Genomic DNA, 17014 nt, shown 5'->3' with positions numbered 1-17014 from the left:
TAGAGTAATAAATAATGCAATAATAAACTCTCTTTACAATAGTAGCCCCATGTAAATTTAATATGAGGTGCACTGGCATGACCTGATTGAACACCTCATCTAAGAGATCTGCACCCAATGTTAAAATAACAACTAATTGATACCATGCTACTTTCAGTAAAGAAATAAATGCAAATGAATTAAAAAGCTGGTAAAGAATGTATGGAGACTAATTTCCCACTCTGTCAAAATGAAATATGTTCATCATAACAGAATTCTTTCCTTGTAGTCTTCTGTAAAAACTTACAGCCACCAAGAAATTTGCATACTCTGAACTATTAGTTTAGGTGGAGAGAGTTTTTTTCCCCCCTAAAGAAGTGTTATTTCTATAACTTAAAGAAAATTATTTTTCCAATAAAATACTCTATCTTAATGACATTCTGTAAGCAACCAGCGGACAAGTTAGGCTATGTCTGAGATGTAGGAAAATGAACTTGACTGATAAGCCTTTGCAACACCTTTGCCTGCTTACTTCCAGTTTCGCACATTTTGTAGCTTACCATTTTTTTTTCTAAATCAACTCTTAACCAATCATTTCACAAATTAATAGTCTAAAAATCATACACACTACTTTTAATCAGAGCTCCAATGAAGTGGAGAAAAATCTTTCCTGTCACAGACAAATCTGTTTAGTACTGGTCTTGTATTCCCTGAGGACTCAGCAAACTAGTTCAAGAGCAGACAGCTAGTCGTAGAAAAGCTTTGGAGAACTTGTATTCTAATAGGAAACTTTTCAATGTCACAAATAATGACCAGGTTCTTTTAAAAATATATCCTTACAAGTGACAGAACAAAGAAATGTCAAAAAGGGAAACTTTATACTACTCTTATTCCAATTTTACAGCTGGGATAATGATTCACAGATTAAATCATTCTACAAGTATCTTCCTTACTTCTGTCTTATAGTTCCCAGTCCTCCTTTTCAAAATGTTGGTAGCCTTTTTTTTCTCCTGAAGCACTAGTATGCATTTTTATTCCCAACAGTGGTTATTAAAAAAAATGGCAAAGCATGAGATAGGTTTCTTCTACAAACATTCTCTCTGCTCTCTGATAAGGATTTCCAAGATCCAAACAACATTCACCTATATAAAACTTTCCAGAAACGTCAAATCCAGAGCCAACATGACTTCCTAAAGTTCCAGAGAAGTCACTCTGGTTGTTGAAAATCTTCTAAAAGACCTGAAGATCTTTTAATTTGTTTTCAATACGCTACTTCAGCTGAAGACTGCCAGCCTGCCTATGTAAGAGCACTTGCTGAAGAAGCACTGTGGTCTAATGTATTTGAAGTACAAAACCTTTGGGTTTGGTTTTTTTTTTTCCCCTCTTTTTTTCTTTTTTTTTTTTTTTCCCCCTGTGTTTTGTTTTCAGTTTCCTTCTCTGGTAGCTTCTATTTCTGTTTAGCCTGTTACAAAAGTACCTGAAGTCTTTTTGGACATAGACTCGTTAAGGCATGTAAAGAAAACATGATACACACCCCTTCATGATACTAACCTTATTGTTCATATCATTATTTCAGCTACATACTGCTTTAGTTGTAGACCATTACATATACCTTAGCTGTCTTCCACAAACTAAAGGAATAGATTTTGGAAGGCAATATTTTGTTCTTTTAAGTGCTACATTCATTCAGTGAGTCAACATTGACTTAACCGGAAAACAGATAAAAATCAAGGTGCCACTTGGCTGCATGAAATATGTATGTGGAAAAAGTAGTTCAAAACGTAGCACAGATTAAAAAAAAAAAACGCACAGCAAATGACAGATCATTGTTTTTTGTAAACCCCCTTACAAACAAGCATAAGGAATACGTTTTGTATAGCAGGTAATGCACATAAAACAATCCAAGAGTTGAATCTTGCTAAATTCTTACTCAATTTTATTCCTTTATAGTAAAATATCTTGGATGCCATATGGTCTAGACGGGGAATGGAAGATGATAACAGAGAGTTTGTCCTAAAAGTATGCAGAAACTACATGGTCGTGGAAGGTAGAAATAACAAAGTTCAGGAAGCTATTTATAGCTATTATAATGCTCGTGTTTATTATTATTGACATTACTGTGAGCCAGAACCAGATGCATCCATGGCCTTGCTATGAGAAATCTGTCCATTCTGTTCTTCAGTGTTCAGAGATAGCTGCATAATCTCTCAGGAAATCTATCTGTTCCAGTACTTCATTAGCCCCACTGTTTGCAAACTTTTTCTTTAGTCTGATTTAAGCCTCTCTAAATGGGATTTGTGCCTATTACTTCTTGTTTTACTATAACAGTAAGCATGGAAAATCAATGATTCCTTTCCTCTTTGCAGGAGAAAGGATGTGTTTAAAGACATCCTTACCACCACTACTTGTCTCTTCTCTAGTCTGAACAGTTCCAATTCTTTACCAGTGTGGTCATGGGCCATGCTTTCTGATATGGTAGACTAATTATGCTTTTTCTTGCATTAGTTTACTCTGTCATAACAAAAAGAGTTGTATAAAATAAGCCTGGACTGACAGAAGTTTGAAAAAAAGACTCAGACCAAACATGCTGTACTGTGAAACTGAAAAACATTATTGCCGAACAAACAATTTATCATTTGAATTGGTCCTTAGAGGTGTTCTGCTGTTTTGTTTTGGGCTGAGGCTGTGAGATACAGTTATTTTAATTAGTAGGATGTCTCTCAGAGTACAGAGTTCAGGTACAGTGAAGATTATACTTTTTACAAGTCAGTTCAGTTGATCAAGAATGTGTAAAATGACGGTAGGAAAGGACTTTGGGGTAAGGTCCTCTTGTATTTATTTCCTATATGTGGCTGCTTATAGTAAGTACTGCTTTAAATGAATCCACAAATCACTTATTTGCAGTATAAATAAACTCTGCAAGTGCTGCTCTTTAAGGTAATTCTAAGGAAAGAACATCCACAGCTGGATGCCCGAAATAGCTGCCAGAAATTCTCACTTCACCAGAAACTCTAGACTGAGATATCAGAAATACGAAGCAGTTGAACAGCTCTGACCAACACACAGACTTAAACTATCATGGTCTCTAATCTACACCAATGCTGTTTGGTGCTAGAGGATACTTATTCCCAGCATTATCTGCTAAAATATATAGTAGTAAGAATTCTCAGTAACATTCCAGTTTGTTTGAACAAACAGTTTGGTTTGGGTTTTTTTTTCTGTAGGCAATTGTAAATCTCTATTTGATTTTATGCCTGCATTGACATTTTCAGATATCACCAGGAGATCACCAACAATGTCAGAAATCGGACAAATTCTAACAGTTTAGTGATGACCATTACATTGACCAGGTGGTAATCATAGTCTTAAAAAAAGAAACAAACAACCCTCATTGATCTAATTTAAATCAATTAGATCAAATGTTTTCATGCACTGAAAGGAGTAATAGATATCCAATGAAGCTATTTATCAGAGCCATAAGGTGGCCTAGCAACAGCCAAAATAGAAAGAATAAATAATGTAGAATAATAATCCAGTTATATGACAGACTTCTGTATTATGCAGTTGTATCTGAGGCGTTAACGAGTGGTCTGAGGAAACATGATACCCGCAAAGTCTGCAAGGCAATTTGGAGATGTTTGCTTGTTAGACAACACTGCCAGAAAAAAAACCCAAACAAACCCACAGATTTCCATATTTCAGCAATCAACTGTTGAAAATAGTCAACAGCAGAATGAGAGTAGAGAAGTTTTATCATCGTGTATGGATCTAAAAGTTTGTACAAGTCTGAAAACTATACATCCAATATATCTCTTTCTTGTAACTAAAATCGCAGTTCCTTTTCCCATATCAGATGGCACACTCAACCGAAAGAGGTGACAGGTAGCTGACAAGACTCTTCCTTTGCTCTGCCATTGAAAAAACTCTATCATCACTGTTGTTCTACTGAAAAAATAAAACCTGCTCTGCTATCTCCTTTCTAATAATGCCAATAGGAAGGACCAAAGCCCTTACCACCTATATTACACTCACTAAAGGAGCATCTGCTGGTCTATTTACTTCTCTATCTTGTGTACAAAAACTCCCCCACATTTCAAGGAAAGATGTACTCTTCCTCCGATAGTCTCGGGTTTTTTTATTAAGATGCATGCAGCTGTACATAAGCTCTACTTTAGTTGTGTTTTATGAGTTCCGATATTAAAATCTATGCCAGTATCCCTTGGTCATTTAGCTGAGGGTTACATTATATTTTGTTAGAAACGTTCACTCTCCATACAATCATATTAGGGTTATATGTGACTCTGCAAACCATAACAATGCCCTCACTCTATCTGCTGACAGAGCGAATGCACAGCGGGGAGCCAATATTTTTTCCAAGTCCTTATTTTGGAACAGATGGGGAGATTTAAATGAATGTTTTGGTATTACAAATAACTATAATGACTGTAAGATTTTGAAATAGATTTTCTTTCTGCAATTTATCATTTAGGAGTTATAATGATGGTTGGTATTTGATTTTAAATAGGACTATCAAATATCACTAGTAGAGCCTAATTTAATTTAAACTTCCTGAGTCATTGAAATAGTTACATTGATCTACCTTGGATTTAATCTTGTGGTTAAACATTTATAGTTTATTTAACACACTTTAGAAATTCTCATATACTTTCAATTGAAATCCAATGCATTAAGTAAGTCAGGAAGATAACTTTATTTTATAAAGTACAAGTGCTATAAAAATGATTGAAAATGTACTCAGTTCAAAGCAGTTACTCAGGAGATTTAAGATGTCGTAAGGTTTAGGGGGGGAGGGGTGTTACTAATGTTATTGCAAGAGCAGCAGATGATAGTAATAGTTAGTGCTGGGTGAAAAAAAAAAACAAACCAAATTTCAAGTTTCCAGGGATTTTATGGTAGCCCTGCTCAGATCTTTGAGAAAATGCATTTAAAAATTCACACCAAATGTGCTGAATTTCTCATCCAACTTTTGACACTATGCAACTCGTACAATTAAATGCAAGAAAGTAATTAATCTTCTACATTTGATTACTCACAGCCATTCAATGAGCTATGACACTTCAACTGTTCCTGGAGTAACACAAATAACTCGAAAAGAAAACATGATCTGTATAGGGGAAGCCTGTAAGAAGTTTCTGAGTGTACGCATTCCCTGAATTAACTATTAATTTCTAGTACTGACCTTTGAATCTGTGAAAGGAACGGGCATACATTGTTTAATATAGCTGGATTACCTAGAACCTTTTCCAGACAAATAGAAGCAGCATCTTGAGTCATACCTTTCAAACTCCCTAGTGAAATGATAACCTCCTCAGCAATAAGGTAGCAGATTTTAGACAAAGAACAGGGAAGAGAAGATAGCTGTTGTACTACATGGCGAGAAGGTAACCTCTCGTATTACGACACTGCACCTTCTTGAAGAAAACAGCTCTACTTCAAATGCCTGAACCCTAACAGAAACTGTTTCCACGGTTTATGTAGATAAGAATAATGACAACTGATGTCTTCCTTATAGGAGCAAAGGAATGTAAGAAGAAACTAGAGAACGTTATAACCTGAAGACATTTTACATTGCGGTAAGTGGTTATTTTGAAATTGTCTATTGTAAATGGTGACTAACTAGAGATTCTGAATCTTGACTGGGCAGTCTGCAGGATCCTGAGCTGTTCTGCTACTGCTTCATAACTTCAGGGCTGCTTATAAAAATGACATATGCTTTTTGTCATCAATGATACAAGGTTTCATCAAGTTCTATCAAATTAACATCCAGTTTTGAATAGTGCTATTAAGCATAAACACATTAGACTTTTATAATGTAGTACCGAAAGGTTTGCACATATTCTCAGTAAAAATACAAATGAAACTGTTGTATTTAACAAACACTGAAACTGAACACCCTTTTTCATTATTATAATTTCTTCTTTTCATAATTTACTATACTAGTGTTTTCACACAGCTTCTATAAAACACCTACTAACTTCATACGATAATACCACGGTAGATGCTTTCAGGGTAGACTGAAACTTTTCTGAACAATTTAAAAAGTCTGCCTAAATAAACAGTTCTCTTTCACTTAAAATTTTCCAAAGAAAATCTAGGGTTTATCTTAACCTTTCAGAATCCTTAATTGACTTTAACAATAGTAGTTAAGTGCACAGCAGGACATAGCAAGCATAGTATACAGCAGCACATAGCAAGCACACAGTAAGCACAAAATCAAGCTGAGAAAAGAATAAATGCTGAAGTACTTTTGCTACATGTCGAGGAACAACACTGAGCAAATTGATACTATTATCAGACTGGTCACATTCTCAGTCAGGAACGTGTAGTATCCTAAGATGATATTTTCAAGAAAGGAACAGTATAGTGCCTGTGAATTGGAATTTCCTGTACTGTAACATGTCTTCCTGAAAGAAGTTCCAGGAACACTGCCAGAACTAGAACTGGCATGAAATCACATTCAAACCGTAGTCAACGTATTACAGATTGAAACACCTACTTTGCAGTCAGGGTTGAATTTCCCTAATATGCTAACAACAAACTATACCATATTCAGTTCAGAGGCTGTGGCCAAAGAAAGGAGACAGGAGGATCACACCATACTCTCCCCATCAGACTTCTGGACAACACTTAGTTTTGGAAAGGATAGACATTACAAACAGCCCAGCCCAGAGCCTGGAGCATACCAGTTACTATCAAATTCCCTAATTTCACCTAGGAGAATCGTAATGTTGAATAAAAACACATTTAACTTGCATGCTCAGTATCCGCAGTATTCAAAGGCATTTATAACGCAAACATTTGCTATGTAAGGTCAAAGTCTGAAAACAGTTACTTAACTTACCTAAAAAATTAGAATAAACAGACATCACCATAGATCCCCAAAAGACATAATTACGATCTGTATGACTACTAGATGATAAGATCACAATAAGCATCTATGCGCTCTCTGTTCAGAACTTGCTAATTTATTAACGCTATGAACATACATAGTATAGACAACAAATATTTTCACATTAAGTAATTTTTTCACTCGGTAGCATTATATGTAAATTAAAAAAGCAAGAAAACGTATCTTCTGTACTTACAAATAGAATTTTTCATCCCATACTGGATTCAAGTTTCCAAAAATAGTCTTTGTTCTCCGCTTGGTTTTGCCCACTTGCACAGTAACATAGGGGTCACTTGAGCCAGTTTTGTCCTTAGCCTGTAAGCCCTGAGCACAAAGAACTGCAACAAAAGGAAAGAAATGTGCTTTAGCCCTCACAGCCTTCATTGCCAAGAAATAAACGAGACAGTGAAAAACAGCAACAGGAAACAAAGCCCTCAAAACTGACGGCTCCTGAAACAAAGCTTTCTGGATGAATTTTCTCAGCATCTGCTGCTCTGGAGAGAGACGAGACTTGTTTAACTATCCTTCTGGACTGTATAAAATTTACAAATATGGTTTAATAGAGTAATAAATTTAAAGATTCACTATAGACCACAAAACAAACACTTTTATTGCCATGCATAATTCAGATACTCTTCCCAAACTTTGGTTTTATCGGCATGGCAACCCCCGCCCCCCCAAAAAATCCAAAATTTTTCCAAAGATCCAAACTAGAACCTCCAATTTTCAAAAATCTGCACTTTGGGTTATGGAACTAAACAGGAGGGGCATGGTTATGACTTTGTCACTTGTCTTCCTCGTGCGAGGAACCATGAGGATTTTTAGCATCCCCCGCCCCCCCAAAAAATCCAAAATTTTTCCAAAGATCCAAACTAGAACCTCCAATTTTCAAAAATCTGCACTTTGGGTTATGGAACTAAACAGGAGGGGCATGGTTATGACTTTGTCACTTGTCTTCCTCGTGCGAGGAACCATGAGGATTTTTAGCATACTTCCTATTCTATCACAGACAAGGTGACAGTTCACATCAATTATCATTAACTGTTTCTGTACTTGTCAGCGTTTCTGACAGTTAATATGGGCATATATATGCATTTTGTGGCAAATAAAAATATACACAATTTGATTTTTCCATCATAATTCATAAAAGTGGAAATCTCAGGAGAAAGCAGAACTGTCAAAGAGCAGCCTGCCAAACCCTGAGAGCTGCAGCTAAAACACTTGCCATGGCTCCTAGCATCAGCAGAACTTGATTTTATTATTTTGCATATAGTACTGAAACCATCTCTGTGGTAACATTTAGTTAACATTCTCTAATGTCAATCATTTTGGATACCGAAGCTCCTTCAGTGAGCTCAGAAAAATGATTACATAAAAAACCCAGCACCTTCTTACTCAGCAGATCAGCTCTCAGTGTGGGTGCAGTAGTTTCTGCTGACTTCGGCGAAAAAAAACAAGTTTCTGGGTTTCGTGGTGTGGTTTTTTTGTTTGTTTGTTTGTTGGGTTGTGTTTTTTTGTGGGCTGTTTTTTGTTGTTTGTGTGGGTTTTTTTTTAATACACAGCTTATTCCTGAAAAGACTAACTTTTAGGAATAAACCAGAATATATTGTGTCTTCCCCATTCACTGTAAATCCAAAGGGAAATTATTTTTAGAACACAAGGAAAAGTCCCTCTCCTATTTATGCACGAGAATTAAGTGCCAGCTTAGAAAAATGACTTCTGGCTTGAATACAAGGCATCCTTGAGTATTCTTTAGAGGTAGAACTAAAAATAAGAATATGAATTAAATATTTTCCCTGACATACCGCTCCATGTTCCCAGTGCTTGGTGACAGTCCCAAAATTCAACAACTATTCTTTTGAGTTTCATGCACTGTCCCACAACCTTCAGAATGGCTTCCCTTTTTCCTAATTCATCTGACTCACAATCTCAGACTTTCCCTGATTTCTTCTGGCACGTATCTGCTATTCTTCAGCTCCATGTAAAGTTTACTTAGTGCCCCAAATGTGATTGGGCTTTGCTTTGGACTAGAGAGCCATGCGTAGCTAAAAACACACCTACCAACTCTCACACAGTAATTCATTCATGGTCCACTTGACAAATGCTTTTCTCCTCTTCCTGAATGCCAGCTTTACATTTCAGTAATTCTGTCTCTCAATGACCCTTCCCTGATATATAAAAAAAATTGCAATGGAATCTAAAAGTACTATAGTAATGTATTTTGAGCATACAACTCAAATACATTAATTACCAATTATATACATGTACCACTGCACTAATACATTATGTAGCTTATAAAACATACACAAAACCAGATATTAGAAAAAAAGATATAAAGGTGAAATAATATTTTTTTTAAAATTATTAATGCCACAAAACCCCTTTTGACTCTCACAAAAAATTTACTACTACTAATATTTTTAGTGAGAGCACGTGATTGAATATGGTTCATTATTTTTGAAAATATTGGTTTAACACCGTGACACAGTGATTTGAAGATCTGGGTCTAAATCCAGTTTATTATTGTACTCATTTTTAATGGCTGTCATAGCAAAAAAAGATACCTCACAAAGACACACAGATCCAAATGGAAGAAGTGCATCATTGCCTGCACTTAATAAATCACTGCACTCATTTTTCAATCCCATCTACCAATTACACAAAGGTTTTTGTTGAAATTCAGCTAGTAAATTTCTGTCTTGCCTGATGTCAACCAGTTGTTCTTGTAAACTAATTGGAAAGCATTGCAATCTTATATTTTTAACAAATGGGTTCAAAACGCACTGGAACTCCTCATTTGGAAGATTTTTAAACAAGGTAGAAAATTCCATTTCCAAGTTTTTTAAGTGTATAGATTAGAGTTTTTGTAAGTGACACACATTGGTTTTGGCAGCAAAATCACATAACGATAGAAATATTTCTGAACATCCATTTTCATAATGTTCTCACCACAGCATGAGTGTCTTTCGAAAAGCAGTTACTTTCTCACTCATTGTTAAAACACCACCTTCACCTTGAAAGGACACTTCGAATGTGTTTGTTTTTTCAAAAATATCTGCTAGGTAGCATACTACTGACAGCCACTTGTCATCAAAGAAAAGGTCAGCAAATTTGAAACACTTGTCTTTTTGTAAGAGAAAAATGTGTTACTCATCTTTAAGTTTGACAGCTCTTTTAACACTTTGCCGTGAGATAACCAGCAAAACTTTGTGCAGTACAGATATCAAGCTGTCTACAAGGAAGTACACATCTCAAGCAGCAGCAGGGAAAGACTACTACCATTCCCTATTAATATTTTCCTCCTCGGGAAGTCTGGACTCTTTTCCCATCTGTCTTTAAGATCCAACAATCAGCTTAGGTTTGCCTCTAAGTTTCTTCACTTGGTGTGGGAAATTCTCTCATGAAAAGAGTCTTGCATTCTCTCTTCAGGGTATAGTCAGCAAACTGAAGGAAGTGTTTACTTGCATCTATTTGACACCTGTGAAGCCACACCCAGATGAAATACTGTTTCAGCACTTTGAAGCTCCCCAGTAAAAGAGACTGACAAACTGGAGAAAGTCCAATGGAGGGCTGCCAATTTGCTTGGGGGATTGGGGCACATGACATACGAGAAAGGGCTAAGAGCGTTGGTTTTGCTTATCCTGTAGAAGAGGAAGGCTAAGAGGAGATCAAGCTGCAGTCCTCAACTCCCCCAAAGAGCACATCACAGAGACGATGAGCGCCCGGACAAGCCCATCTAGTTGAGGATGTCCCTGCTCATTGCAGGGGGTTTAGACTAGATGACCTTTAAAAGCCTCTTCCAACCCAAACTATTCTATGATCCTATGAAGCCAGAATTTTCTCTAAGGCACACAGTGAAATAGTAAGATGTAACAGCTGCAAGCTGCAGCAAGAGAAATCCCAGCTGGGTATATCATAGGATTGTTGTTGAGATTGGAAAACAGTAATGGAAAACAGTTTTAGAAGCTGAGTGGTTAATAACTGAAACAGCTGGTCCAGTAGGCAGGACAGGTTTTCCAGAGAGAATGTGGAATCTCCATCCTTTGAGAGTTTGAAATCTAGTCTGGACAAAGCCCTGAGCAAGCCAATCTGACTTTGAAGTCAGTGCTGCTTTTAGCAGAAGGCTTGAATACACTGCAGAAACCCCTTCCAACATCACTTCCTAAATTAGTCTATAATTCATTTATTAGGTCATGATTCTGCAGAACTCAAGCCAGTACGAATTTTACTTCTAAAAGAGAACAACCAAGCCATTCAGCAATATAAACGAGCTTTGTACCAACACTAGTAAAGTGATGTTTACCCAGCAGATAGTCTGAAAACATTTGCACATTTACTGACTTGCTAAAATAATGCCTTTTATCTGCCCAGTGTATCCTAGTAACTTGTCTCATAAAGAAAAGAGTAGTAAAGGACGTTCCTGTATTTTTTTGATGTTATAGAGGATATATGGAAAATATGGAATATATGGAAAATATCTTGTAAAATACGTTAGGAAACTAACCATATATACCATATGTACAGGTGTGAAACATCAGGCACCAAGAACAGACTTAAATATACCTTTTATGCAAGTTGCTGTTAAGTGGTGAGAAAAATGTGTTACTTAAGTATACACTATTGTTTATTTTAGAAATATAACTTTTGTTTCACTCATTTTTATCAAAACTGTCCAGTAAAAGCTAAAAATGAAGTTCCTAAAGTTTATTTCCTTATTCCCCCTAACAGGAATAATGCAAATCCAACAGAACGAGAAAATATTTAGTTTACTTTTAGTATCAAAAGATGACTTATTATTTTTCATGACATTAAAAAGAAATTGAGACTCATTTAAGATGTGAAATCTAACCACGGTCCTTTAATGTTTCACATCACTGCCTTTCAAGTCTTTGGTCTTTCAGTTTAATCTCAATTTGTCTCTAATCCAGTATCACATAAAGTCTGGTTGACCGGTGTAGTCAGCTCTGCTTTTATTTAGATTTTCTGTGCTGAGGTTTTAATTCAAAAACTGAAATGTCAAAGTCAGAGTGCCTGGAAATCTTTATGAGTGACCAGCCTAAAGCAGTTGGAAGCAATCTTGAGCAAGTTCTGCAAACACAGGTTTCCCTGATTCAGCATCACGACACTGGAACACACCCTTAGTCAAGCAACTATCAAGAATGCATGAGTTTCAAACCAATGGGGTCTGGAATTGCAAGCTGCACTGTTCTTAGCATTACAGTCATTAAAACCCATAAACAGAATTGTGAACTTTAACTCTTGCAATTGATGGCAAAAAGTTCAGTACTAGAACAGGAAATATTTGTAGGAGGTACAGGAGACACAACGAGACCATTTACTTATCTTCCTTCCTAGAGCAGTGGAATATAAAGTAGTTTTGCCAACAGCTGTAACTTAAAACTCTTCCAGTTAGCATGCTATACATTCAACCATTTATAGATGCACCAAGTACGCAATTTGATACAAAGTTCCAGCTCTAATTATAATAAATCTTATTCCTGAGCCCGGAGACTAAGAAACAAAGAGCTCTTAGAGAAAACAGTTCAGAAGAAAATTTACCTGTGATGGTTATTTTTGCCGACCATTTGGATGTTCCATCCAAAACACTTTGTTTTGCTGCTTTTGTATATTGTACAAAATCTTCTTTGGAAATATTAAACATTTCCTGGATCACTTCAAACACTTCTGGTCTATTTTTCTCTCTGATCTTCATTCTTTCCTTCATAGCACTAATAATATTCTGTGTTTTATCTTCTGCACCATGTTTGGAACTTTTCTCAGCAGCTCCTGAAATGAGAGAAAAGGTCAATACTTTTATTAAAGAGTTGCTATCTTAGTTCTGTTTCGCTTCTAGAGTCTCCAGCTAACTCTTGGTACTGCAGTACTAAAAGGAGATATGTGTTTCATCTGGATAATATCAAGTCTCTTATATTACTCTTTGTGATACCTAAAATTATCAATTGATTTAGTTTAACATGACAATTCAACTTCAATCAGGTATGTGCTATACCTAGAAATATATATTGAATCAGCATTATTCAGTAATAATAAGTATTTTGAAAACATCCAAACATGCGAGTAACTTCTCTTACATAATTAGGCATACTGATTTTTCCAGAAAGGTGTGTAGAAGTGTTCAGTATCTGGGTCTGTCTGCTCTGCCCTTTGCCTCTGTTACTAGCTAAACTTCAAATATGTGAATAATTATTCAAATAATTTCTTCCTTTTTTTTTCGAAGTCAGCATGATATAACAGTATTTTCATTCCTTTCTCTCTCTCCTTTTGGAGTAGGATGATAGGAGAAACTGCAGTCGGTTCATTAGGACAAAAAAAGCCCCAAATTAATAGAAACTGTATTTAAATGAAGTGACATTTCCACCCCATTTTTCAGACAATTTTATTTTGATAGTAAGGAGATTAATCTAGACTCCTGCTATGCTCTCCCACAGTGGAAACATAAGTAACAGTAGAAAAAAATAGGCATAGCAGCTTCAGATGCTTTCTTGACCGCTTCCAGATACATCTCGGTATTTGCTGATGCTACCTGCATTCATGGAAAGTTTTTCATTCCTTCCCAGAATGAAAAAATAAAAAAAACATAATCACACAAATCCATTTAATGAAGTATTCAAAAATCTACTGAACTTGAGCATTCACTGGATTTAAGCATTTAGACTAGTTTGGGACTACTCTAACTGTTAAACAGTTCTGTGACACTGACTTGACATCCTCACTCCTGATCAGTAGTGCACTCTATTCCTTCTTTAAACATCATGCGTGAACAAAGGAGTACTTCACAAAGCTCAATGTTAACTGTGGAATCTTCCGATGGATATTTAAGCCACTCTTCCATGCCCTGCCTTGCAAAGAGTAGACATGACATTATACTCAGGTTGCAGTTGAACAGATTAAAGGGAATGCTTTTCCAGCAATTCTAACACTGGAACTACCCGGCGAATTTCTGCAAGGAATACTATGTCTAGTAGAAACAGAGCAGGTTCTGGAAAAGAGTAAGCTGGGGACAGATAATCTTATGAAATCTAATTTTGCAAGTTCATCATACTAAGAGTGATGTGAACCTGCATTACCTTGGTTCTTAAGAGCTGCAGACCAGGGACGGGATTCAAAGGAGAGAATTGTAGTCTCCTTCCTCTTATGAAATAGAATGAGGCAAATGTATTCACAGATGTCAACAACATGGCAGTAGAAAGTAGAGAACCTCCTAACTAAAATGAATATATTTTCAAGAAACAAATTTCTTGCTTTGTTACAAGGGAAAGGAAGAAAGCTGAGCAGTAGGCACTAAGTTGTGATATTAAAACTCAATCAGTACACAGCACACCTTTGCTTGCGTGGTATTAAACTTTAGGGCCTTTTGGAAAACTCTTCTTGATTGACCACCCAAGAAAATAATATATCACAGGTATGGAACAGACAGGTTCCTCTCTCCAGTAAAATTGTCATTATTGATCCTTTCAAGTAAGTACATGAAGATGATAGAAGAGATCAAAGGATATTATCTGTGTGAGAATAATTTCTAGACTGTATTAACCTGCACTGGTATGTCACGTCTATGCTATAAAGTAAGTCTGGAAAACAAAGAAAATACTCAGGTGATTTGCTGATTTGTCCAGGACATCAAAACCACTACAGCTTTTACCAGGTTAAAAAAACCCAAACCAAAACAAGACAGTAAAGAGAATATAAGAAGACTAGGCTGTTACAGGTTTTATTCACAGTTCTTCCCAGGAGAGCTCTGGAGAGATTTCTCTGATCTCATAGGCCCTTTAAAAGACAATATGAAGTTCTCCTTATGAAATGTCCTTTGCCCGAGAAAAGTGTTTCTGATCAATGTCTCTACAATACACATTGTATTGGCATAACCCAAGTGTACTCTTGAAAAAAATCAAGTGTCTATCCTGCAGTTGGGTTTGAGGAAAGAAACATCAGATTTATGTGGTCAGAATGGTATTACAAACGTTGGAAGCAAAATTGAAATTCCTCCAGTGCTAAACAGGCTATTTCAACTCTTGATAAGACTGACATATAAAGCAAGATCACTACAAATTTTATAATCAATGACACATTACCACTTGTTATAGGTCCTGAATTTTAGCTCATGTTGTTAAACACTACTCAAGGGCTTATGGCACTGACTGTGACAATTATCATCATTATCACTAGCAGCAATAATTACTTTACCCTTCCAAAAGGTTGTGAAAACATCACCCAACTAGCCTTCCTCAACTCCTGGGAGGATCAAAGTATTATTGTTCCCTTTAAATGGACAGTAAAATTAAGACAAAACTATGTTGAACAACTTGCTACACAATTAGAATTCAGGTACTTCAATACTGAAGAGGAACATAGTTCCTTCTCTACGATACCATCAAACACTAGTATGTTCTTTTGATAGAATTTTTTGTTGAGGCACTCTCAGCTTGCAAGAGCTAAATTACCAGGCTAGGTAAATTACCAGAAATTACCAGTGTACCTATAGAGCTGGAAAGGGTCATCTTTCAGCATAAGATCTCAGTGTAGCCTTACAGAATAAATATTTTATGCTTTGTTTTCTTTACTGTTTTCATTGTGTCTGGAAGTTTCTTAGCACATTAGAGGATGAAAGACAGATATATATATATATATATATTATATATATAAAGTTGGAAGGCATAACGCTGTAACATTGGCAAAGTGTGGGATTAGATACCAGTGATTTCAGATTGTCAAAAGACTGAATAATAATGGCTTTTTCAAGGTGTTTTCCACGGCTACTAAATCTTGAGAAATCCTGAAAATCTCTTGGTCTAAGTACCTAATCTTTTTGAATGCAGAAGACCAAAGTTCTAGCGGTTAAGGATTTTCCACACTGAAAAATTAGGAATCAATGGAAAAAGAATTAAATGCTACCATAAACCCAAATACCAGTTAAAGAATTCTCTGATGATTTTATCACAAGAGATGATCACTGAGCTGCCTGGAAAGCGTGACAGGTGGTTCTTGCAAGATGCAGGAAAGCAGCATTTTTCATTTTCTTGTATTTTCTTCCCTTTCTTAAAAGGTACAGATACAAAATCATAACCAAATGATAAACTACGGGCACAATCTGAATGGTAATAACATATTCCTGTTGAAAACCTTGCCGATTTTTGAGAGTGTAAAATTGGACTACGTGTCAAAATGCAACTTCCTTTAAGTTTCACTGAAAAATCAGCATAGCCTTCTATTTCTACTAAATTATTTATTGCAGCTATTTTTATGTCCTCTATTGCTGAAAGTCTATCAACGGCACTTTTCATGCAGTATTGATCAGACTAATTGAGACAATATTGTAACTTACGTTGCACAGGAAGTTAACCAGCCCCTGGGACTGATACAAACTCAACATGATTGAAATCAATTGTGATTTAATATTGTACCTACTACTAGAAAGTGGCATCTTGTTGAAGATGAGAGGTCTAATGAATGTACTACTGATTTTTTTTAAAACCTAATTTAAAGCAAGCTTAGATATTGACCTTAAAGAGCTTGAGAAGTTAATTCATTTCTACAGTCTACGTTAGCAATCATTACATATAAAAAAAAAAAAAATCACAGAAGCTTAGAGGCCATATGTCCTCCATTATGAGATGGCCAAAAAGATGACTGCGATAAAAATAACCACAGTGAACCACATTAATTTCATTTTATGATACTGTTAGCATCAGCTTTCTTAGAAATAGAGATTTAACGAACTTTACTGGTCAATTCATTTTTTCAATGGAATGTTAAATATTTTTACATAAATGAAACAAAGTGTGTGAACCTCATTTTCAAAGTAGTATAATATTCAAACTCGCTGAACAATTAATCTGGTACAAAAAATATGACAGGATGCTCAAAAACATTTGCTTACTAATGGGAAGATCAGGATCCCTTAGGTGTGTTAAATAATTCTTTTATCTGCAGTTTGCCTTCCAGAGGTTCACTCTTTCAAAACTCAGTTGTTTGATGTGTCCAACTGTATACATCACAGCCAATCCTATTTAGTTTTTTGCAGGCTCTTTCTCAACCTTATCATTTATCTATTTGTAAAAATTCTTCAAAGGCAATATGGTGCTCTGAACTCTTTGTTATTTTTTTTGG

General features: G+C 35.8%; 1 protein-coding gene across 1 annotated transcript in view; it reads right to left on the bottom strand.

Annotated features, from left to right (window-relative positions):
• The window catches only part of UNC13C (unc-13 homolog C (C. elegans)), a 176190-nt gene that overhangs the window by 101176 nt on the left and 58000 nt on the right, over nt 1-17014 (bottom strand). The window contains exons 8-9 of the mRNA XM_009885724.1: nt 12449-12676; nt 7086-7227 (exon numbers count right to left, since the gene is read on the bottom strand). Of these exons, the coding sequence (XP_009884026.1) occupies nt 7086-7227; nt 12449-12676 (370 nt within the window). The remainder of the gene's footprint in view (nt 1-7085; nt 7228-12448; nt 12677-17014) is intronic.

The sequence above is a fragment of the Charadrius vociferus genome, unplaced genomic scaffold, assembly GCF_000708025.1.
Source record: "Charadrius vociferus isolate BGI_N301 unplaced genomic scaffold, ASM70802v2 scaffold325, whole genome shotgun sequence".
Taxonomy (NCBI): Eukaryota; Metazoa; Chordata; class Aves; order Charadriiformes; family Charadriidae; genus Charadrius; species Charadrius vociferus.
The sequence above is the reverse complement of the archived record's forward strand: the minus strand, read 5'-3'. Positions and strand labels throughout refer to the sequence as shown.